The following is a 26,080-nucleotide window of genomic DNA, read 5'->3' on the forward strand; positions in this document are numbered from 1 at the left end:
AAAATAAATAGAAAGAAAATTATAATATAAAGTATAATATGATAAGTGCAAAGGACAGATCTAAGGAGAGTAGTATGACATTTTAATATCCCAGACTTTCTGGCAGAAGGATTGGATAACCCTGGAAAAGGATTGGGGACAGTAGCCTTTTCTCCAGAGCCCTTCACTGCTGGTTAGATCACTTATAGTATATATGTGTTCAGTTTAGTGTACTCCATCATTCTATTCCTCTTCACCTAGAATCATGTTGTTGTTTAGTCATTTTTTTTTTCAGTCATATCCAACTCTTCATGACCCCTTTTGGGGTTTTCTTGGCAAATATTCTAGAGCAGTTTACCATTTCCTTCTCCAGCTCATTTTACAGATGAGAAAACTGAGGCAAAACAGGATTAAGTGACTTGCCCACGGTCAAACAGCTAGTAAATGTCTGAGGCCAGATTTGAACTTAGGTCTTCCTGACTCCAGGCCTGGCATTCTATCCACTGAGCCATCTAGCTTCCCAAATCATAGAATAATGGAGTTTCAGGGTTGGAAAGGACTGTGGAGGCTACTCGGGTTAGTTAGATCCTTTGAGCATGCATCTTTCCATACCCTGATATTCCCTAACTGGGTGTACCTCCAGACTCTGTCTTGGGCCCTTTTTTCTTTTCTCTCTCTATTCTCTCTTGATGACTTCATCAGCTCATCTCTATGCAGATGACTCATAGATCTATTTAGCTAGTCCTCCACTCTCACCTGCATTCTAATCTTGCATCACCAACTGCCAATTGGACATTTCAAACTAAATATCCTATAGTCATCCCAAACTCGATGTGCCCCAAATAGAACTCTATCTTTACCCCACAAGCCCACTTCTGAACTTCCCTATTTCTTTTCAAGGTTCTACCATCTTTACAACTCAGGTTCACAACCTCAATTCCCAACTGACTCTAAACACTACATATCTAATCAGTTGCTGGATCAAGATAGAATTAAGATTCTACTTCCCTAACATCTCTCACGTGCTCATGCCCTCATCACCCCTTAGGTTTGAATCGTTTTCTGAATGGTCTGCCTGCTTCAAGTCCCTATGGCCAATTTCTTCTCCACTCAGATACCAAGTGATATTCCTAATGCACAGGTCTGACCATGTCAGTCTACTACTTAATGAATTCCAGTGCTTTGCTATTACCTCTGGAATAAAATACAAAGTCCTTTGGCATTTAAAGCTGGTTCACAAGCTGACTCTAACCTCCATTTCCAGTCTTATTAGATTATTCTGCTTCATAGAGCCTATGGACTAGCAAAACTAGCCTTTTTGCTATTCCTTAAGACCTCACTCCATTTCCCCCCTCTCCAGGCCTTTATCTTCACTTCTTAGAATCTCTAGTTTCTTTCAAAACTCAGCTCACATGTTACCATCTACATGAGACTTTTCCTTATCGCCTCACTTGCCAGTGCTTTTACCTCCAGACAACCTCATATTTATTTTCTATGCGCAATTATGTGAACATGTGGTCTCCTTGTAGAGAAGGTAAGCTCCTTGGGGTTGAGAACAACTTAATTTTTGTGTTTTATCCCCAGACATGAGTACAATGTCTGGAAAAGAGTCAACATTTTTTTTCTTTTTTTTTTAACTCTTTTTTTGGGGGGGGCAATTGGGATTAAGTGACTCGCCCAGGGCCACACAGCTAGTAAGTGTCAAGTGAGGCCGGATTTGAACTCAGGTCCTCCTTTCTTCAGGGCTGGTGCTCTATCCACTGTGCCACCTAGCTGCCCCAAGAGTAAACATTTAATAAATGCTTGTTGGTTGATCCAGTCTTTGTTTGAATACTTCTTACAACAGGTAACTCACTACATATTGCGGCATCCTGTGTTAAAATTGTATCTTATTCTACTACCTCTGACCATTCTCTTCCTCTCTGGTCATTATAGTAAGTAAGTCTATACGTAGCCAGCATAAAGTAACAATCATAGGAAGTGAGACTGCAAAGGGGAACCCAGAAGTCATGTACGAACCACCCCAAAGATCAAAGAAGTGTGATTTGCGAATTGTATCATCTATTAACCAAAAATCACACCCTAGTAATATGTGCTAAATCAAGGAAAGCCGTCTAGGCTTTGCTGCCAGGGGCCTTTTGGTTCTATTATATATAAATCTCAGATAAGTTCCTGACGTCCCCAGTAAGACCAACAGAACACCCGATGTTACTGACAACTGTGAGATGAAGTGGCTATGTTAATTTTCAAGTTTTACCAATAACTTTGAGATGATTTGGCTATGTTAATGAACTGACCCCAAGGTGGCATGGATAAAATTTAGTCTGTCCTCCCAAAAAACTTACCAAATGAGACATTAAACTTGTTTCCCTCAAGCATTCTTTTACTTCCATCTGGGTCCATGCTGCCAGGTGCTTCCAACGCTAATTCATGCCTACGTGAGTGATTCTCTGTGCTTCTCCCCCTTACCATCCTCTTCCCTACACTGCTTGCCTTCCTCTGCCACTGTATCCCCATCCCCATGCCATCTGCCTCTGTACTCCCTCAGCCATCTTTCATCACTTATCCCTGTACTTTCTGTGCCTGTCCGCCCCTGTACCCTCTGTGCCTTATTAAAGTGTGATTGAAACCCCACTTCCTGCTGCCATCATGGTCTTTCCCAGTGAGTACTTAAAGAACCAGGTGTGCCTGCCCCATTTCATAATTTCATAAATTAATTAGCAATTCATATTCCATTCCATTTTTGGTCAGTTCTAATTATTAGGAAGTTATTTGTTATATCAAACAATAACTTTCCTCCCTGTTGTACTAGTTCTGTGTTGTTTAGTTGTGTCTAACTCTTCATGACCCCATTTGGAACTTTCTTGGCAGAGCACTGGAGTCGTTTGCTATTTCCTTCTCTGGCTCATTTTATTTTATTTTATTTTTTTGGTCTAGGCAATGGGGTTAAGTGACTTGCCCAGGGTCACACAGCTAGTAAGTGTTATGTGTCTGAGGTTGGATTTGAACTCAGGTCCTCCTGAATCCAGGGCCGGTGCTCTATCCACTGTGCCACCTAGATGCCCCTTCTGGCTTATTTTACAGACAAGGTAACTGGGGCAAACAGGGTTAAGTGACTTGCCTAGGGTCAAATAGCTAGTAAGTATCTAAGGTTGAATTTTAACTCAGGCCTTTCTGACTCCAGGCCCAGAGCTCTACTCACTGCACCACCTAGCTGTACTCCAAGACAAAGCAGAAGATATCTGACCCATCTTCCTCATGATAACTCTAAATATTTAAAGAAAGCTTCCAAAAAGCCCTATGCTGATGTCTTTTTAGGGCATGCAGTTGATACTGGATTCTCAAGGGCTCTGGCTGCAGGCCAAAGTTCAGGTAAGTTCTACCAAGGAGATAGATTTTGAGCATAGTTCCAGAGACATTCTACATTTGCTTCTTGAGGCACAATCTAGCTAAGTATAGAGAGACTCGATACTATGATGAATTTATTGGCCAAGGTGACTGATGAAACATACAAAAATTAAGAAGCTATAAGGACATCTTCTCTTCTTCCAGCTAAACATCTCTAGTTGCTTCAAGCTGACCTCTGTATGGCACAATTTCCAGTCATCTTCCCATCCTAATTACTTTTCTCAGGACATGTTCCACCTTGTCCATACACTTGGCTACTTGAATTGAAGCATTACTTCATTGATTTGAGTGTTCCCTCAAATAGTAGGTAAGGAGGTACACTGCAACCCATCCATACCTTCTCATCTTGTGTGATTCTTGGTCATGCCATTATAAAAAAAAATTCTAATAGAGGATCTACCCAGTATTCTAGAGGCCACCGCTTGGGCCTTCTAGCATCTTGTTGGTACCAGTGCAGCACATGGGCTGACGTTCTATTATATCTGACTCCTACTTTATCACTGGCTCACACGCTTTCCTATTTCTTAGATGATAATTTCTTATGTCTCAGAGGAAATGTGTTGTAGAGGACAGAGGCCCTGTCTTAGAGTCAGGAAGACTATGATTTACATAGGCAAATCACTTATCCTCTCAGCTTTCTAAGAAATTTTCTAAGATTGTTAGTTATAGACAAATTGGTGATCTACATCAGTAGAGGGACTTACCACATGGAGAGTTTCCTACGTCTAGACCAAAAAAATCCTTTATGCAATTTCTTTCTTACAAGAGGATTACAGGAACAGGGTATGGGGTGTGGGGGACAGTCTTCCAGAGAAATGGCAGGGCAGAAAGGAGAGGATATCAGGTCAGAGGAAAGGGCATGGCTAGAAAATAGACAGCCTGTTGAAGAGAAAAATGTCAGGCTAGGAAAAACAGACACAAGTAAACCCTATCACTGCAAAGGCTTTTATGTATAAAATTGGAAAGAGGGACAAGAATTGAACAGAAAATAATATATTTTTGAACATATTTGCTATCATGATAGTGGAGCCACTGCATTTGGACTCTTAACACCCTAGTGCCCAATATGTTATATGAGAAGGCAGAAAAAACACTTAGGTTGAATTCAGGAAGTATGGCTGGACCATACAAACACTATTCAGTAGAAATTTGTGCTGGAAGTAACATGGTTTTGTTTGTTTGTTTTTGGGGATAGGCAATGGGGTTTAGTGACTTGCCCAGGGTCACACAGCTAGTGTGTTATATGTCTCAGGCCAGATTTGAACTCAGCTCCTCCTGAATCCAGGGCCGGTGCTCTATCCACTGCGCCACCTAGCTGCCCAAGTAACATGGTTTTGAAAACACTGAGGTATTGCTTTCACAAAATTGGAAAGATACCAAACAATGGGGAAAGAAAATAACAGATGATTTTTAAAACAATGGAACAACAACAACAGGTCACAGACAACGCTAATCACCAACCTGTATGCTTATATTCTCATCACCATAAATTTTTAAGAAGGCTATGTCACACATCTATCAAGGGCATTGTCAGGACCATGGTCAGAGGTTGACACAGCACAGGAGGGTTGGCCCTGATAGTCATAAATAGCAGTAGAATTTCCACAGCTGGGCTGCACTGTGCCCAAAAGTATGCAGGAGTCAGTATCAAGAATACTTAAGGAGGAAGAAAGACTGGTGCTGAGCCCAGAAGATTTAATTAGGCTGCCCCACTTTGCTGCTTTTCAGTAGTCTGGATTCACAGAATGACACCAAAACCCAGATGAAACTCTGAGTTATAGGAAGAGTTTTGATACATTGGGTTTTCTGAGGAGAAGCTTCCCTTCTATGGGCATGTCTTTTTTTTTTTTTTATCTCTTCTTTGGTGTGCTAAACCAGAGGTATCAAGTATGGGACCTATTGGCAGCTTGCAGACTGCATCACTCCTGAGTGTCCTAGAATCAGATTAAAATGTAACTGGGAAATATTTAACAACACCCCCCCCCCCAATAAAACCTAATGTTAATTTGTGGTTTTCTAAGTTAAGATATGAGCTGTAAGGATTCTTATAGGGCAGCTAGGTGGTACAGTAGATAGACTCCTGGGTCTTTAGGCAGGAAATTTGATCTTCCTGAGTTCAAATGTGACCTCAGATTCTTACTAGCTGTGTGACCCTGGGCAAGTCATTTACCCCTGTTTACCACAGTTCCCTCATCTGTAAAATGAGTGGGAGAAGGAAATAGCAAACCACTCTGGTATCTTTGCTAAAAAAATCCCAAAGGGGTTATGAAGAGTTGGACACGACTGAAATGACTGAACAATATCCACCAAGGATCCTTATGTATACTTTAGCAGCACCCTTCCTTTTTGTTTGAGTCTGACATCACTATGCTAAGCAATAGGGTAGTGTGTGTGTGTGTGTGTGTGTGTGTGTGATCACACATTCCTTCTTCCTGTCTCATAGAAGAATTGAAGACATTCTCTACATGACAAGAATCAGTATTCTGATAGAGAAGTTTGTAATGAGAAAGCCTTCCAAGCATATTGATAATAAAGCTCAGTTCTGAGACTGCCCTAATGCCCTAAGGATATGTGTTGAGAGTCCAGATGCTGCACTCAGTAGGTGGAGACACTCTTTCTGAATGAACTCAAAAACTTAGGACTTCAGAGCATCTTTCCTGAAGAAATTAAGTCCCTCAACTTCCCACTGACATGTTTATTGCCAGGCCATGGTGGGTAAAGCAGTAGAACTGTGATTGGCAAGTGCCCATTTGGATTAGGAGAGCTACCAGGGTCTTATACAAGTGAAGACCTGGGGAATAGGAGATTAAGGCATGGGTTAAGGGGTCTGTGCAAGCAGAAGGTTTAAGCACCCAGAGACTGAGGGGTTGCAGCCATGATTCAGAGGAAAGTGTAGTCTGGGAGCCAGTAGATCAGGACAGCAGGAAGAGGGAATCAGGGGAGGAAGATTAGTCCAGGTCATTTAAAAAGGAGAGAGATAGAGGAGAACATACCTTAGTGAACCTAATCCTTAGGTAATACACTTTTTTCATCTGTTTTATTTTATATTTTCTGCCCAGATAGGATGTCGTATAGGGGAAAGTGGGTGAAACACAATTAATGTGCATTGAATAGAAGCTATAGGTGGCATCCTGCATACCTCAGAAGATGAATCTAAAGTAGATTCATGTCTCATTAAAGAGGCTTTTCTCATACCAAAGACTTCATAGATGAGGACATATTTAGTCATTTAAGGATGCTTACTTGCATAGAACGTTGTCTACCAATTTCTCAACTGGCCTATTATTACAGCCTCTTAAATGAATCTTTCTTCTAGTTTGTCCTCTCCCTAATTCACCTTTCACAGTGCTTACAGAGTAATTTTTCTAATTACCAGGTAGAAATACACAAATCTTCAGTGACTATTGCCTACCAAATACAAAATTCCTTAGCATGACATATGAGTCTCTCCACAATCTAGTCCCATCCTTCCTGTCTGGTCTTATCTCACATTACTCTCCTTCCCTCATTCGGCATCCTCACTACTTTCCAATTTTTGCCCTGCTCATGCTTGGAACACCTTTGCCTACTGAAATCCTTCTCTTCCTTCGAAGGTTAGCCTCCATCATGAAGTCTTTCCTGAGCCTCTCTCCTAGAAGTGACCCTTTCCTCCTAAAATCTCTTAGGCACACTTCAATGAGCTCATTCATATCACAATCAAAGGACCAACTCTAGATCTATGACGCAAAGATCCAAGTATAGATTTGGAAGGGACCTTGGAGGCAATCTAGTTATTACTATTGAAATGGTGGAGAAGGAAATGGCAATCTGTTTCAGTATCTTTGCCAAGAAAACCCCATGGATAGTATTGATGTGCTATGTCCATGGGTCACGAAGAGTCAGATATGACTGGATGACTCAACAAAAACATATATATGCTATCTCATCAATCCTTAAGACAACCTTGTGAGGTAGGACCTACTATTATCTCAGTTTTACAGATGAAAAAATTGAGACTAAGAGAGGTTAAGTAACTTGCTTAGGGTCACATAGCCAATAAATGCCTGAGCGGGATTTGAACTTGGATCTTTTCTGAATCCAGGTCCGGCACACCTGCCCACTGCACAGCCTAGTTGCTTTCAAGAGATTGAAAGCTGGGCAGGAGTGAGTGAAATAGAGGAAAACCTTGTCCTGTCCTTGTGCTCTTCCTTCCCCGCCCCTGCCCCCCCCCCCCCCCATTCTCTGCTTGCCATAAGGAAAAGAGGACACAGGGATGTGATCTGGTAACTTAGAAGGGTAAGTAGGAACCTTCGTTGGGAGAATTGTAAATAGGCAGTTAAAAGTATAACCTGCTATTAAGATGATCACAGGTAGAAAGTTGCCTGAATGGAATTTGGAGGCCATGTAACTGCCTACATTGTGACAATTTAATCTAATTACAGGCACAGTAATGAGGAGAAAATAAACAGCTTGTGGTATACCAGCCTCTGAAATGAAAAGTTTTGCAGTGGAAAAAGCTTTCGATTTGGAGAGAGGATATGTCAGGTCTGCCTTCAGGTTCTTCCAATAAGTAGGGGCAGTAACTAATGAGGGGGAACAGGATGTGGTGGATAGGACATAGGACTTGTGGTCAGGAAGAACTGGCTTCAAACCCCAATTCAGACCTCACTAGCTGGAAAAGTCATTACATTTTTCTATGCCTCAATTCAAAAATGAGGAGGTTGGACTCAGTGGTCTTTTTTTTTGGAGGCCACGAGGGTTAAATGACTTGCCCAAGATCACACAACCAGTAAGCGACTGAGAGCAGATTTGAACTCAAGTCCTCCTGACTCCAGGGCCGGTACTCTATCCACTGTGCCACCTGAGTGCCCTGCTTCCAACTTTAAAATCCTCAACCCTATAATCCCACTCTGAGGAAATACTGTGAACTATGGACAGGACGAAGGCATTCTCAGTTCTGCTACTAACTAGCCAGATGATGTTGGGCATATCATATATACTCTCTGGGCCTCACTTTCCTCATTTGTTAAAAGAGAGGATCAAATGAAATGATCTCCAAAATTCTGAGTTACAGAAAACCTCAGTAATTATATTGGTAATATTTGTTGTGCTATTTAACTGTCTGATTTTATCAGTGGCTCATAGTTTTAGTTTCCTGGGGCTCTGAGATGTTAAAAGAAACATGCCCATGGTCACACAGCTAGTATATTTTAGAGCTGGGATTCCAACCTAAGTCTTCCTCACATTAAGGCCAGCAGCCTCTACTTATTATGCTATAGTGCCTCTCAATCAATCTTATCTAACATTAAAACAGGTACTCTCAGAACTCCTCCTAGGCAACAGAATGAATGGATGGTTTTCAACTCAACTCAGCCACCATTTATAAAGGGCCCTACAGTGTGCAAGGCACTGTTGAGTACAAGTTGCCGTTGTGATATGGCAGTCCAAATATAACTTCAGGTGGTATTACCAGAAGTATAGTGTCCCAAATGAGGGAGGAGATTCTTTCATTTTACTTTGCCTTGATCAGACTACATGTACAATACAGACTTAAAAGTAATGAAGTTTACTTTAAAATGCATCTACAATTAAGAATTTTTACTAACTCATTCTGACTTTTCTTTCCCCTCAACTTCTGCTTTATGTATTTGCTAGAATCCTCTCTCTCCTTCTGCTCTAAGACATACTGGTGTGTAGAGTTAGTGTATTCTGTACTCAATATTCTCTTAATTAAGCTATTATAGCCTCCGGTGGTCCCTTTGGAGAGAGGCACCAATAACTATCCTTCATCTGTGTAGTGAATTACGCTATGGATCATGCAGGTCATTACCTTGACCTCATAAAACATAGCACACAAAAAAGAAATTCACATTTCTGAATTATTACTCCTGACCTAAGTGGAATTCTTTGTCTATGGTGAAAAATTACAATGCTTCTGAATCATAGAATCTGAGGATTCTATGACATCTGCCTGATGGATTACTCCCCTCTACAACTTCCCCGCCAAGAGGTCAGTGATGGGGAACTAATGATCTCAAAAGGCAACCCATTCTGTTTTGTACAGCTTAATGCTTTTTGAGATTGAGTTGAAATCTGTCGCTTAGGAATTCTATTCATGGGTTTTAATTTGCCCCTCTGGGGATAAGAAGAATAACTCAATGCCTTTCCTATATCAGTCCTTCAAATATTTGAAGATAGCTATTATGACTTTCCGAAGTCTTCTCTTCTCTGGGCACCCTTGGTTCCTTGAATTGAATCCCATATGGCATAGTGTGTATCTCATTATCCTACCTCTGGTTGTGTTCTAGTGTACCAATAGTCCTTTTTAAGTACAAAACTCAGAACTGAATACTGCATACAACATGTGGTCTACTACAGCAAAGCACAACAGGACAAGCAGTACCCTTGTTTTGGATACTAATGCTGCCTGAAATTTCATCACCTTTTTTGGCCACCATATGAAATGGCTTATTAAGCTTGAACGTCCACCAGGTCTTTCTCAACTGAGCTGCAGTCTAGTATTATCACCTTCATCCTCTATATGCATTTAGGGCTAAAAATTCTAAATGTAGGACTTAGGTGGATTCAGGTATCTTAGCTATATTATCACCTAACTCATGATTTGTGCTGGGCCCATAGAACAGAAAGATGGAAGTGGAACTGGGAAACACAAAACCAATGATGGTGATGGAGATACTGGAGTGGTTGTCATCTCTCCTACCTGGGTTCATTTATGTAGCATTCATAATCTGAGTTGATAAATTGTCATAACTGTGTGAACACAGATCTACCTAATATCAGAATTAATCCCAGCTCATTGTTTCCAATTTTCTCCAAACAGCTGGATGACTGGCTCCACTCGTGGAGGCTTGGCCTCCTGGTCAGCCGCTTGTGGCCCACGATCTGGTTTAGTAGTCAGGAGGTCCTTCTTTTGTCTATCATCTTTGCTACCTAACCCACTCAGCATCTTTTCCCACGGCAGGCTGCCTCCACTACATTTGACTCCCCTGATCTTTGAAGCTCTTCCCAGGTCACTTTCTTCACAGAGAGGTTTGGGACATTGCTCCTTTCACAACAAGCTGAGTGATTGTGAACTTTTTCTGCTCCTTTTTTGTTTGTTGTTGTTGTTGTGGGCCTGTGTCCTGATGTATAGGTTGTTATGGGCCGCTCTGTGGGGTAACACATTTCTTCCCTGATCTTTATAGTCACTTCTTCATTGATTCACATTGTACAGATGCTACCGAAACTGATAACATCCCCAGCTAGCTCTCTTGTAAATGTTCACAAGGGGAAAGAGGTGGGAAAGCATTTTAGGCTCAGTGAGATTCATCCTGACTAATGGGAAGACCAATAGCTCTCAAAGCATATGTTCAATATGTAGTGAGTGGGTAGGGGTGATGGTGGAGAAGGAGTAGTAAGGTGGCCATCTGTGTAGGGGCTTTTTCTTAATTCTTATTCCTCCTTGGTGCGTGTCCTGCTTTGTCATGTAGATGTTGAATTGTAGAGTGTTAGAGCTGGAGAGGACCTTAGAGATAATCTAGTCTAACCCCTTCATTTTATAATAAGGCTAACAATAACCACAATAGTAATAAATAACATAAGAATGGTGGAATCAAAGGGAGATGTCCCCATGAACTCAGCCAACAAGATGATGACCAAGGAGCATCAAACAAATGACTGGGTTATGGGGATCTGTTTACAAAAGTAAAAAAAAAAAGGGTTTATGATAGATAGTGATTTAGGATCAGGTAGGTCATTGCCAACCTCAATGACAGCATATTTTTAGAGACCACAGATATTGATGATACAGATGATGCATTATGTGGTAGAAAGTATGAAACATATTACTGTAGGTGAGAAAAATTTAGCATCTACTGGATAACTAGAAAGATAATATTGAGTGGCTAGAATTATATAGCAGAAGCTCTCTATCTTTGCAAATTAACTAGAGAAGAAATCTCCACATTACATTACAAACCCCATAATATCCTTGAGAATTCAGAATATAAATTCTACAGCAGTCAGGCACCAACAGACAAAACTGTTCCCTACCACCATCCAGACCTAACATTGATCCACAAAAAATTTATGAACAACATTTTTCATAGACATTGCTGTACTTAATAGTCATAATTTCCTAGGGCTATTTTAGATTTCGATTCTCATTCATGCAAAGAGAAAAAACTTTCAAAATATAGAGACCTATCAGAAGAAATTAAAACACTGGAGGAACAGGATGAGGTACATGTTTTCCTTGTCAGCCTGTCTTCTACTGGCATTATCTCTAAGATGCATTCTTATTTATTCATCTATTCATTCATTTACTTGTTTATTTATTTATCTGTGCTCTATCCACTGTGCCACCTAGCTGCTCCTCTTTAAGATGCTTTTAATGAGTCTACAGAAGATGAGCTTATATCCTAATGTAAAATTCATTCTCCTCCCAGAACCTCCTGGCTCTTAGACTTACAAACCATATTGTCTCATCCTGAAACTTCCCTTGTTTCCTTGATCCTCTTTGTACTGGAACATTCAAAAACATATGTGGCCTTCTCAACATGGAACATCCCACTTTAGGTGCACCTCCTTCTCCCACTGAGTTGCTCCTGGAGCAAATTTGAGCTGCTCCATTTTGTGAAGGGGCATAGGCCAACTTTTATTCTACTCTTCTGGCTCTGTTCCAGGCTTCTGGATTTCAAAACCATATATTACCTTGATATTCCATCTTCCCACCTTCTTTTCCTTTTTGTGCTTTGTCTTCCTTTATTAGAACTAAAGTACTCAATAACTTTATAAGAACTTAAGTACTCTTTTTTCATGCATTTGTATCCACACTACTTAGCACAGTGCCTGGGACAGAGTAAACACTTCACAAATGTTTGTTTCTTTTCCAATACTCTTACTCAATTACAAAAAGCAGGTTAGCCACCTGTGCAAAAGTCTGCAGAACATTACATATGAAAGAATAATAACAAGATAGGACTATTCTCAAGTATTTCTATGTGGACTTCCTCAAAATAGTTGAGAAAGGTATTATAGTGATAATATTAATAACAATAATAATAATTGACTTTTATAGTGCTTTAAAAATTTGTGAAGCACTTTAAATGCTTTCTCTCATTTGAACCTCACAACAACCATGTGAGGTAGGTACTATTATCCCTGCTATATAGATGAAGAAACTGAGGCAGACAGAGGTCAAATGACTTGTTCAGGGACACACTGCTAGTGTGTCTGAGGCAGGATTTGAACTCAAGTCTTTCTGACTTCAAGTCTATCATTCTATACCCTGATCAAATTCTTGTGCTTGTTTTTTTTTCAGATGTTACTTGACCAATGTTGTGAATGTGAACTGTATACTACAACTTGCACCATTGGCCACATCATGCTGTCTAGTGCCTTTCCATACACATTTTCCCATTGGCTATAGCAGTAAAATGAAAAGAAATAAGAAGAGAAATTCAATGGACACAAAGTAAGAGGAGTTGGGGCTTGTGAAGATAAAATCAGGCAAGGTGAGGGAGTTGGGGGCATGGGGAAGGAAGATGCAGATATGTCATGTGGGAGAAGGATTCGACCTGCTCTCTTAGTCCACAGTGGGCAAGACTACTAGTAGTGGGTAGAAGCTGCAGAAAGAAATTAAGTTCAATGAAAGCAAAATCTTAACAATCAGAATTGTCCCAGAATGGAATGGATTGCTTCATAAAGTAGGGAGGCTTTTGCCATTAAAAAAAATCAAGTCGAAATCAGATGGCCATATGTCTGGTGTTCTAGAAGGGCTTTACATTTCAGGTAGGGATTAGACTAGCTGATATTGGAAGTAACTTCCAACCCTATGAGTCCAACTCATTCATTCTTTAATAGGTCCATCTAAAAATTAGGGTGGGCTATAATTGCCTTTAAATATCAGAAATCCTTTGGGTTTTCTGGAACCTTTTACTACAGTAGTGGTTCTCAAAGTGTGGCTTAGGGACCATGTGGTCAAAACTACTTCATAATAATTCTAAGACATTTTAATTTCTAATATAGTAAATATTGAGGTAGTTAGGTGGCACAAAGGATAGAGTACTGGACTTGGAGTTAGGAAGACACATCTTTATGAGTTCAAATCCAGCCTCATACAGTTACCAGCTGTGTGATCCTGGGCAAGTCACTTAACCCTGTTTGGCTCAGTTCCTCATTTATGAAATAAGCTGGAGAAGAAAATGGCAAACCACTCCAACATCTTTGCCAAGAAAATCCCAAATGGGATCATGAAGAGTCACACATGACTGAAACGACCAAACAGTAACGACTATTGATAGATATAACCCACACAAACAAAACCTTTTTTTGAGGAGTCTTCAATATTTAAGAGTATAAGGGGGTTCTGACACCAAAAAGTTTGAGAACTGCTATATTAGAGAATGACACTGATTTTCTATGGTTCCCTTTTCACCTTCTGCCAGTAGAAACATCCTATAATATGATCTCTTCCCAATCAAATGGAAACTCCTCATAAATACTTCTCTCCCCCACTAGAATGGAAGCTCATTGCAAAAGGGTTGCTTCATTAGAAGATTGTTTCATGTTTTTTCACTTGTATCCCCCAGTGACTAGACTAGTGTAGGTATGTGGTACTGTGCTTAATAAATCCTTATCGCTTAATTGATTGATGAGTTTAAAGGGACAATACATAGGACAATAGCTAGTGAGGAGGATAGGATGAAGTAGAATCTTGCCTTTGACACTTACTAGCTATATAACCCTGGGAAAATTCTCTAACCTCTCTGAGACTCAGTTTCCTCATCTGTGAAATGAACAAAGTAATTCCTCTAATATGTACCTACTTCATAGGGTTGTTGGGGGGATCAAGTCAGATAAGGTATGTAAAGTGTTTTTCAAGCTTTAAAGTGCTATATAAAGGTCTATTATTACTATTTTTTATTTCATGTCCCCTGAAGGTCATCAGAGGTCAGGTTCCTTCCAGTGCAGCATGGGTTGGTCTAGTAGAATAGGGTAGAGGTGGCCAGTTTTCTGAGTATAGATTAAGAAGGAGGGGAGGCTGGACCTAGGCCAAGTGAGGCTGCAGTGAGCCCTTGATCCATAATCATTATTGAATCAGCTCTGACAAGGACATAGCAACCTTTGCACAGTCAGGTTCATCCTGAAGGGCATCAGCCAGTCAGTCCCTCCTGGAGTTGGTCCATCAACGCTGGCTCATTCCAAAGCAAATTTTGGCCTAGTGCCTAGAATCCATTTCTATATTTCAAGACATTCCTCTCTTCCTCCCCCTCTCCTCTGCCCCCGGTCTCTTTTGGAGGCTCCAGACTTTTTGGTAGATTTGCTCTTGCTGGAGAGGACTAGGAAGACCTGCTAGGATTTCAGAAAGTTGTCATACTGTTCCAGCAGGGGCTGTCTTTGGTAATATATGGTGTTGCCCACTTCACAGCCTGTCCAGAAAGATAGTCCAACAGGAACCATATATTTTCCCTGTTGGACAGATATTCCTGTTGCTAGAGTTTCATAAATCACTGAAGTTGTTCAAGCCATCCTCTGCTGCCATGTGAGCATATCCTCTCAGCAGAAGGAACTCCAATGAAAAATTTGAGCAATCTGTCCCAAGCTCTCTCTCTCATCCCCAATCCTATACTTCAGATCCTCTCAACACCATCCCACCATTCTCTCCTTCTTTCCAGTTTCAAAGGATAATCTCTCCTTTTTCACGCCAATCAATCTATCAAGGATCTGTGTCTAATGATTTAATGGTTTGTCTATGCCTGTTATGCTTATGAGCAATTCAGGCCTTCTGCTCATGTCTTAGTCCCTTGAAATCTGGCTTCTGGCCCCACCATGAGACTGACACTGTTCTCATAACAGGCTTCAGTTGTGGGCAGGTCTGCTTTGCGATCTGTCAAGTGATGTATGAACTCTCTTTTAAAATAATTCCCATAGCATCAATACATTTCTCTTAGTTTTTAATACTTTGTATCTAAATTACAACCATTTATTGATTCCCTTAATTTTTTCCACTTCATACCCTATTTCCTAACACACTTATCTAAAAGAAATATCCATACCTTTGGAGTACAGAGAATTCATATCCATGTCCTGTGTTTTTCTGTAGGACCTGAGATTGCTGGCAAGAATCTCTCTCTCTCTTTTTTTTTTTTCTTTTTTGGTGAGGCAATTGGGGTTAAGCGACTTGCCCAGGGTCACACAGCTAGTAAATGTTAAGTGTCTGAGGCTGGATTTGAACTCAGCTTCCCCTGACTCCAAGGCCAGAGCTCTATTCACTGTACCACCTAGCTGCCCCCAAGAATCTCAATCAATCTAGCAATAAGCATTTATTAAGTACCTATTATGAAAGAGTGCTCAGTGTCTACTTCCAGGCACAAGGTTAAGTACAAAGGGTTAACTGATTCCTACTTGAAAGGTAAGTATTTGACTGCTCCTGCTGCTGATACCATGTGGGTGATTCCCTTCCTTCTCCAATAAATGCTTTTTGTTTTACCTTGCAGAAAACTCAGAAGACCCAAACAGCAACAGATGAAAACACTTGAAGTGGTCACAATAGCTAATGTTTTCCTTAGAAGGGAATTGGATTCAGGGGTGCCATCAGGGCTATACTTTGACATTCTAGTTGAATCTCCGGTTCTCCAATAGGGTCCTCTATAGTCTCTCCCAGAATCATGGTGCTACCTTGTGGTTTAACCTCTTCTCAGAAGGCAAACACTTTGGAGCTATTAGACAAGCAATCTTTTTCGCTTAGGACATGCACTGTCCAAATGATGCTGGTAATAGCTGGGGGTGACAAGATCCTAATTTCTTCCCTCTCCCATCCTCACCATATTGTGTCCTTTGATCAGATTTTTAATATTTTATTTTATCTCATTTTATTTTATTGACTGAGTTCTCCCTATCTTATCTAGGCCCAAAGTGCAGTACCCATTCATGGGCCAAATCCAACTATTTGATTGGCACGGGAGCTTTGAACTGCTTCTTTCCAACCTGGGCTAGTTTGCACCTTCTTGGGAAACTTGCTGGCTTCCCATGCTGAGGGGCTCATTATATTGGTGCCAGATTTAGTTCACACACTCAACTGGCTTAATGTATTACAGCTCAGAACTCCCAAACTAAAGTAGTCCACAAGTCTCAGCCTCCCTAAAAGAAGGGATTACAGAGGACCACCATCACACAGCCTCAATTGGATTTTTTAAAAAGAGAAAAATTTAAAATTTGTCCATATTAGAACTGGGCTCCTAGTTAAGGGCTTTGGTTTGAATTGTATCTTGAATGAATGAATGAAAAACTACCTATTAATGAGTATTTACTATCTTTCAAACTCTGTGGCTAAGATTCAAAATAGATCATTTGACTAAGGTTATAAAAGTATTTCTTCATTTGTATATTAAGTGGCATAAGAAACCCACTCACCCAGCTATGTATAACTAAAATAATGAAAACAAGGTCCTGAACTGGATTATGATGAGGTGTTTTCCCCCCGCCTTCGTCATTTCATACAACATGCAGCACCGATGAATTCTTTCCTTTATACAAAAGTTCAAGAGAGGCAGCATGGGCTACCAGATACAGGAAGACCTTGGTTCAAATCCTGCCTCTGACACATACTAGCTGGTGAGCATGGGAAAATGGCTTAATCTCTTAGTGTCAGGGAAGTTTTCTAAGACTACAAATTAGAATTGATTTGCCTAAATTACACTGGTAGAAGGAGTTTCCACACTAGCACTTCCTTACACTTATGAAATGATAGATTCAGGATTATGAAAGTAAGCTGAGCTCAAAGTCTTTATAGAATGCTCATGAAAGGTAATGCCATGTGGCTCCCATGCCACAGAAGACCCAGACCAAGCACATGCTTAGAGCTTCCACTGATTTTGATGGGAATGGCCAAGCTTGACAGGAAGGGGAGTGTTCCATTTTCTAGAAGTATTTAGGGCTCCCTTGGGAAAGGCTGGCAGAGTTGTAGTATATATGAAAAAATTCTTCCGTCAAGGATTATTTCTTTCTAGGCTAGCCAAATAACTTCTTTCATAATACACCAGAAAGACTGAAAATCAGTAATGTTCAGGAGTGATATCATTGCTAATAACCATAAAGATAAAGCTGGTAAGGAAATTTTGACCAGCCAAGAAGAAATTTCCCATGAGAATTTTAAAATCAGGGTTGTGTTGTCATTGGTATGGAGATTTGGGGTGACTTGATGCCCTCCATGACCACCCTATTGGACCTGACATTGTCTGGTACAAGGTTATGCTCACAGACAGCGCTCAAGAAATGCCTGAAGAATAAGTGAAGCTAAAACAGACGCCAGTGGGCAGCAGCAGGGGTGGCATCAGTACCTGTAGTAAAAAAAGGGGGAGTCCAAGGGACAATCTATTGGGTTTGTAGGCAGCTGATGGACAGTGTCATAATGATAGGGAAGAAGGGAGGAGCACACTCACATACTGCCCTTAGAGCCAAAGGAAAAGGATCAGTTTTCTATTCGTTACTCAAAATAATGGGTGCCCACGAACACCAGTAGCACCTCAGCCAAGAGGGGGAACTGTGAGGCCAACATTTTTCTTTTTAGGCAATTGGGGTTAAGTGACTTGTTCAGGGTGACACAGCTAGTGAGTATTTTGGTCTGAGGTCGGATTTGAACTCAGGTCCTCCTGAATTCAGAGCTGGTGCTCTATCTACTGCGCCACCTAGCTGTCCTGAGGGCAACATTTCAAAGGTGCTGTTCAGTGGCTGTTTAGACTCTCGGAAAGCAATTTATTCCTTTAGAATTCCTCCAGATTGTTCTGGGCAACTAAAAATGAGGGTAAAGCTTGATGCAGAGCAGAGGGCACTGGGTTTGGAGGTGAAAGTTCTGGTTCTACCGCTTAGAAGCTGTATGATCTTGGGGGCAGCTAATTGGCACAGTGGGCAGAGTATTGGCCTCAGTGGATGACTTGAATTTGAATCCTGTCTCAGATGCTTACTGGCTGTGTGATACTGGGCAAGCCGCTTAGCCTCTCTCAACCTCATTTTCCTTATTTGTAAAATGGGAATAATATTAGTATCCACCTCCCAAAGCTGTTGGGATAAAATGATAGAATATTTGTAAAGTGCTTTGCAAACCTAAAAGAGCTATATAAATGCTAGCTCTTGTTCTTATCTTGGGCAAGTGGTTATCCTCTTAGACTCAGTTTCCTTCTCTGTAAAATTCATTAATTCATTTATTAAGTGCATACTAATTAATGTACCAGGTACTGTGCCAGGGATTGAGGCTACAGAGAAAAATGAAATTGTTCTCATCCTGAAGTAGCTTCCCTTCTATTGTCAGGAACATATACATAGAAAATTAAATATAAAAGATAAAGAAAGTAATTTCTAGGGGACAATACTAGCAGCTTGGATTGTGGATCAGGAGAGACTATGTGTAGGGAGTGGCAATTGATCTGAGCTTTGAATCAAGCTATGGGGAGAAGAAGGACGTTCATTCCGGGCCAGTGCAAAGGCATGAAGAAGAAGGGAGACAGAGTTGTGTATGAGGGATGCTAATTCAGGCATGTGCAAGAAGGAAAGCAATATGCAATAAGATTGGAAAGAGAGGATGGATTCGGACTGTGAAGAGTTTCAAAAACCGAACAGAAAAGTTTGTGTTTGATCTTAGAGAAAAGATAGAGCCACTGGGATTTCTTGAGTAGGGCAGTGATGCGGTCATATCTATGCTTTGGGTGGATTGCATGAGATTATCTCTATGGCTGCTTCTAGCTCTAACATCAAATAAAGGCTTCAATAGGACATATGCAAATGGGTATATTTTATAAAACTAAACTATTTTTGTGGTTCAGTTGTTTTTCAGTTGTGTCCAATTCTTTTGTTTGGACAGTGGCAAACTGAGCTGAAATGTAACTGCCTATTAAGTAGTCCCAGAAACTGCTTCATGTTTTGATGTTTAAGTCTCAGTCTCCTGGGAGAGTATAATAGTATTTTAACTTATTTGTTATTGATTGCTTAAGTCTTGTTGATGTGCACTTTTGGAAGACTTTTATGTTAACCATTTCTTTTGAGAGTAGGAAATAAATACCTGTCCCATACCTGATTTACATTGTACACTGAGTACCTTTCTATTATTCCCTTTGAGGAGCTCTAGACATGAGCCAAACCTAAGCTTTAATTAATTTTTCTCCAGGGCCCTGGGATGGAGCCATAAAAAACCCAAAGAGTTTGAGAAAGAGAGCCTGGTCCTTCTTCCAGGTGTTAGACATGCCCAAGGACATGTGGGTCCAGAGCAAAGGGGACTCTTAGTGGAGAGGGAGAGGGCAAAGCAACACTGTTCCTTGGACTCAGCAGCACTTTTAATTGTACAATAGTACCAAGATGATACTGACAAGAACATAAAGAACAAAATAAAGGGACTGGGAGAAGGGATCAGGAAGACCCCTGTGGGTCCTGAAGGTCATCTTGCAGGAAATACTACCATCTATGAAGTGGTCTGGGGTCTGGACTGGCCAGGACTGACCCAAGGCTCTTGGCCATTCTAGGTAACAATAAGTATTAACAATGATAACTACATTTCTATAGCATTTTAAGGTTTACAAAGCGCTCTGCATAGATTATTTAATTTGATCTTCACAATAACCTTGTGAGGTAGGGACCAGAGGTATTATCATCCCCATTTCACAGATGAGGGAACAGAGAACTTAAGTGGCTTGTCTAAAATCACACAGCCAGCAAGTGCCAGGCCCCAGGTCTCTTTCAAGGTATACATCTATTCTCTGCTTTCCCTTCTTTCCCTTCCTGGCCCCAACTCCCTTCTTGGTATTGAAATGATAGTGAGAGGCACATCTAGACAAGGTACAGTAAACTAACCAAATTTACAAGTGGAAGCTGATGGGACATTGTACTCAGTGCAGTGGGATGGGCATTCCTTGGCTTCTTGGGCTTCCATTAATCCACAAATGCCCTTTGTTATGGAAAACTATCAAGCCTCACTACCCAATGGGGTCCATAAGGAAGTACTCACATATTCAGCTGACTCATTGAAAATTCCACAATTCTAGCCCTAACCTTGTCCCTGACTTGTTGTATTTTTAATATTTTTTCAACTTCAGACCCTCCAAAGCCAGCTCATGACTAGCGCTGAAGTCTTTCAGGCCAAGAGACTTCCCTTAGACCTCCGTCAGACAACCCTAACTATTCAGGGAGAAGTTGCTGCCACTTTATCTGATAGGGCCACCAGGCATGGATTTAGAGCCCCGACATGTCTAGGCATCCCAAAGAGTCAGCAGAGAGTGAAACAGTTGGCCTGGATCTCTGCCCACCTGGCTGGAGATGTGTTCTCTTTTTTATAGGTTGGGAACCAGAGGGACAAGAAAGGGAGGGTGTCAGATCATCTAATACAGGTGTATAAGGGCATCAAAGGGCATCAATCCACCATTGAGGGTACCTAGGCTGGGCAGTGCGGACTGTGAGCTTCTCTGTTTTGGAATGTGAGCCCCTCCATTTGAATGTGATCTCCTTGAAGGTAGGGACTGATTTTTTGCTTTTCATTATATCCCTGGCACTTAGTACAGAGCCTGACATGCATGCAGTAAGCACTTAATAAATGCTTGTTGATTGACTGACTCAGGACTAAATGGCATGAGTACCACAGCCACAAACCCACCCCTTTTCACCCCAAAATGAGTATTGGCCACTGAATGCATACCGGTGGGAGACAGTGCCCATCGATGCTAGCCTTTTACATTTCCCAGTTATAAAGGTGGTGTTAACATCACCTGGGTAATTTGCTTCAGTTCCTTGGAGAATTTAAAAGGTCATAAAGGACAGTCCATGGTAAATGCCCAATCTAGGTTCACATGGATGTGGAATATGTCATTGATGTTTCAGAGAACTAGGTGAGAATTACCTTCTTTTTCATTTTCACGTTTTTGAAGATGGCATGGACCCTCCACGTTTTGGCAAACATTGCTCCAAACGCCGTTGTGTAGCCCACTGTGAGAATCCAGGTTCGGACCTGAAAATCCAGAAGCCAGAACTTTACATCTCTTCTCTGTACTGCATATAAGCATAGAGTTATTTGCATCTTGTCTCCCCCATTAGAATGTGAGCTCCTTGAAGGAAGGGGATGTTTTTGCCTTTCTTTTGAATCCCCACTGCTTTGAACCCACTGCTTGGCACATAACAAATATTTAATAAATGCTTGTTGACATCTTGTGACCAAATTCAATTTTCTGGCTTTTGAAACCATTTTAAATTTCCCCTTTAGATATATGTTTTAAAACTACAAGCATGAAAAACATTTAATTCTAAACATATTTGGAGAAGACCAAAACAGTGAGCCCCCCAAATCTGTATATGTCAGAACTTTCACTGCCTTAGAGGCAGTTATCTCTTCACAGCATGAGAAGGAACTTTTCAGACAATTCCAAAGTAACTACAGGCCTGAATGCCATAGGAACCCCTCCTCTTCCCCTTCTCACCTGTGCCTCCTAGGCTCTGCCTTTTCCTTGATCCAATTCCCACCTGCTACTTTTCGTGGTTGGAGATACCCTGTGCTTCAATAGACCAAAGATTTAGATTTAGATCTAAATCTGGAATGGGTCTTGGAGGTACAACCCTCTGATTTATTTATTTTTTTTACAGATGAGGAAACTGAGGCTAGGAAAGATTAAAAGACTTCTATGAGGTACCAGAAGTAGAAAGTGAAAGTGTTGGGGTTTGAAGACCTCTGGAGGTTTGCAGATTTGAAGCCCCAAGACCTCCAACACCAAATCCAATGCTCTTCCAATTCATGGACTCTACACTATAAAAAGATGAGCGCCATGTAGTGGAAAGAGGACCAAGTCAGGAGTCAGGAGACCTGGGGTCTAGCCCTGTGTGGCACTGTCACTTTTGTTGCCTGAAAATGAAACATTCGGCCTTGATTATCTCTAAGATCTTTTCCAGCTCAGAGAACCTTTGAATTTAGTCACATCTGATTTAGTAGGACTAATTTACAATATTTATTAGTTTTTTTACAATTACAGTGATATTATGATTAATTGTATTCTGCCTTGCCCAAAAAGGAGAAAATTCTCCCTTCTGTCCTTTCTCATGGTTTTTTTCTCTTGTAGCATGTAACAAAACACCCGCTCCTCCCTAGCTTGGAGTTATTTGTGTTTCAGTACAAAAATGTATGTCTTAAGTATTGGTATAAAACTTAACAGATGTTCTAGAAGGGACTGGATGTGGGCAGAGACGGGAAACCTTGAAGTGGGTGGAGTGCAGAACTGTTCCTGGGGCTCCAGAGAAGTGGAGCAGGGAGCTTGGGAGAGCCAAGGGGAAAGGGACCGAGAGCAGAGTTAGAAAGCATAGAAGTCAGATAGGCAAAGCTCGAAAATTTGGATTTTTTTTTTGGCAAGGCACTTGGAGTTAAGTGAGTTGCCCAGAGTCACACAGCTAGTATGTGTCAAGTGTCTGGTCTGAGACAGGATTTGAACTCAGGTCCTCCTGACTCCAGGGCTGGTTCTGTATTTGAAAATTTGGAACAGGAAGCAGAGGAGCTTGGAGCTAGCTGGTCATAGTAATGGCCAGGGTAAGGAGACGTATGCCCTCCAGCTAGGGAGAAACACACTGTCCTGTAAGGTCTGAAGGGTGGCCCCCAAAGCACGGTTAATCTAGAGAGCATAGTCTAGAGATCTTGCAGACAAGTTCATCTAGGCCTGATGTTGTTGTTTCAGTCATATATGAATCTCTGTGACTCCATCTGGGGTTTCCTTGGCAAAGACACTGAAGTGGTTTTCCATGTCCTTCTCCAGCTCGTTTTACAGATGAGGGAACTGAAGCAAACAGGGTTATAAGTGATTTGCCCAGGGTCACACAGCTAGTAAGTGTGAGGCTGCATTTGAACTCAGGTCCTCCTGACTCCAAGGCCAGTGCTCTGACTGTGTCACTTAGCTGTCTCTCACCTAGGCCTAGACAAATACATAAGGAAGAAGCCTTAGGAGGTTTAAACAGCTCTGTACCTTCCCCAAAAATGAGCTACCTGTTCCTGTGTCTGCAGGGCCTCAGCTTGCCTTCCCCTATGGCTGTCAGGCTATACCTGGCAGAGAAAGAATAGCATTCTGCTCCACCCCCAAAGCTTGTCTCCAGTGTCACTGTCTTTAATTTGCTGACTTCTGGACCCCCCATGCCTTACCAGGGATGGGGAACCTGCAGCTTCGAGGCCACGTGTGGCCCTCTAGGTCCTCAAGCATGGCCCTTTGACTGAATCCATCTAAGTCTGGCCTCGAGGCCTGAAGGTTCCCCACCCCTGCTTAGACTTTTGAAACCGGCTTTCTTCTTATAGCTTTTAGTTGATTTCTGGGATTTAATTCCCTTTCAGAATATAAACTCTCCTTTATAATGTAAGCTGCTTGCCAGTAAGGAGATAATTCCCTTTATTGTATTTTGTAACTCCAACACCTAGCTAGCTCAGTGCCTGACACACAGTAAGTGCTTAATGAAAGCTTACTGATGGATTGAACTTATTATTTAAGGGGGAAAAACGACTTCCTCCTTCAATTGTTTTTGAGCCTGTAGATGGGTACTGCAGACACAGTCTGTCTGTTGACTCTGGGGCTGGATTTCATTAAGGGCTACCTCCTTTAGCGATCTGGTCAGCACAAACCAATTCCCCAGGTTCTTCCTTTGGCTCAGACAAACACAGAAGAGAAGCTTTTGGTGGAGAGCAGAGGTCTCTGCTCTTCCAGAAATACAGAGGCAGAGTAACCTTTTTCAGTCCCAAAGCCAGTGGGATATGTGATACCAGGAAGACGCATAAATTCACCCAGATGGGTAAGAAGGAATAGAATCCTGAGATCACTGTGGACAAAGGAATGCCCCAAATTCGTCAATCTTGTTCAAGCCTTGGGACTGTAATTAATCTGCTTAGCAGTCCTGCTATAGGAACTGACTCCAGTGTGTCGCCAAAGCAAAGTCCTCTAGCAACACTCTGGCTGCTGGCTTTTATGTAGTACTTGTTAATTTCTTTAAATGGAGGTAGGCTGTGGGTTCCAATCTAACCTGAGACACTTATTCGCTGTGTGACCCTGGGCAAGTCACTTAACCCTATTTGCATCAGGTTCCTCCTCTGTAAAAATGAGCTGGAGAAGGAAATGGCAAACCACTCCAGTATCTTTGCCACGAAAATTCCAAATGGGGTCAGGAGGAGTCAGTCATGACAGAAAAACAACTGAACAACAAGGTTGTGGACAGCAGCTTCAGTGTTCCTGAGTGATTCTGGCTGTGCTTGGATATCCACGCTCTTAACTCTTTGCTGAGAGTTCCCCTCACTGCCTGTGATTTTGTGCCGAGCGTGGCCTTCCCTGACTACCTAATAACAATAGCTGACATTTATTTAGTGCTTACTATATGCCAGCCATTGTGCTAGGCACTTTATACTTATTATCTCTTCTTTCTTCTTTTTTTTTGGTGAGGCGATTGGGCTTAAGTGATCTGCCCAGGGTCACACAGCTAGTTAGTGTCAAGTGTCTGAGGTTGGATTTGAACTCAGGTCCTCCTGACTCTAAGGCCAGAGCTCTATCCACTGTGCCACCTAGCTGCCCCTATAATTATTATCTCACCGGATCCTCACAACAACCCTGGGAGGTAAGTGCTGTCATTATCCCCATTTTCCAGATGAGGAAACTGAGGCAGACAGAAGTAAATGACTTGCCCAGGGTCACACTGCTATTACGTATCTGAGTCAGGATTTGAACTCAGATCTTCCTGCCTCCAGGCCCAGTACTCTGTCCACTGCCCCACCTAGCTGTCCTATGTGGCTGTGTTCACTCCTCCTCTGGCTTCTGAATTCACATTCTACGGCACAGGAGTTACGGACAATTTTTGCCTGATTTGTAACTTTTTGCTTAGTCCTTTCAGCCCTTCTATCCTTATGCCTTTCTATACTCAACCCATTTACCTGCCTGACCTGACATATCCCTCCTTCTTCAGCTGTACCCACAGCCATGGCCCAGTCTGGCCAGCCCTGATCTACTCTTATTTGCATCCAATTATGACAGAACATGGGGCCGCTAGGTGGCGCCACAGTGCACAGAGCGCCAGGCCTGTAGTCAAGAAGAGTCATCTTCCTGAGCTCAAATCTGCCCTCAGCCACTTACTAGCTGTGTGACCCTCGGCAAGTCATTTAGTCCTGTTTGCCTCAGTTTCCTCATCTGTAAAATGAGTTAGCGAAGGAAACGGCAAACCACTCCAGTGTCTTGGCCAAGAAAACCTCAAACGGGGTCACGAGGAGTCGGAGACAGCTGAAAAACAACTCTACCACAAGAAATGACAGAATACGAGGGGGATGTGTTGGAAGCGTAGGAATAAAGAATTGTTGGGGCTTGAAAAGCCCTCAGTCTATATAATAACAAATAATAATAACGTAATAACAAATAGTAAGTTGATACGAGACTTTAAGTTTTGTAAAGTACTTTATAAATGTTATCTCATTTGAACCTCACAAATACCCTGCAAGGTAGGTGCCATTATTATCCCTATTTTACAGATGAGGAAACTGAGGCTGAGAGAGGTTAAGGGACTTGCCCAGGATAACATAGCTAGTAAGTCTCTGAGGTGGGATTTGAACCTAGATTTTGTCTCCACACTGCTGGCACTTCCGACTTCCTGGCTTTCTGGAGTCATACTTCTTACTTCCTCCACTCCATCTACTAGACCACCAGGTTGTAAGAAAAGTTAGATTAGTAAAGATTTGAAC

General features: G+C 41.6%; 1 protein-coding gene across 1 annotated transcript in view; it reads right to left on the reverse strand.

Annotated features, from left to right (window-relative positions):
* Positions 1–26,080, reverse strand: part of GABBR2 (gamma-aminobutyric acid type B receptor subunit 2) — an 822,765-nt gene that overhangs the window by 123,331 nt on the left and 673,354 nt on the right. The window contains exon 12 of the mRNA XM_021008593.2: positions 21,248–21,355. Coding sequence (XP_020864252.1) covers positions 21,248–21,355 — 108 coding nt within the window. The remainder of the gene's footprint in view (positions 1–21,247; positions 21,356–26,080) is intronic.

The sequence above is a fragment of the Phascolarctos cinereus genome, unplaced genomic scaffold (assembly GCF_003287225.1).
Source record: "Phascolarctos cinereus isolate Bilbo 61053 unplaced genomic scaffold, phaCin_HiC Scaffold_4;HRSCAF=312, whole genome shotgun sequence".
Lineage (NCBI taxonomy): Eukaryota > Metazoa > Chordata > Mammalia > Diprotodontia > Phascolarctidae > Phascolarctos > Phascolarctos cinereus.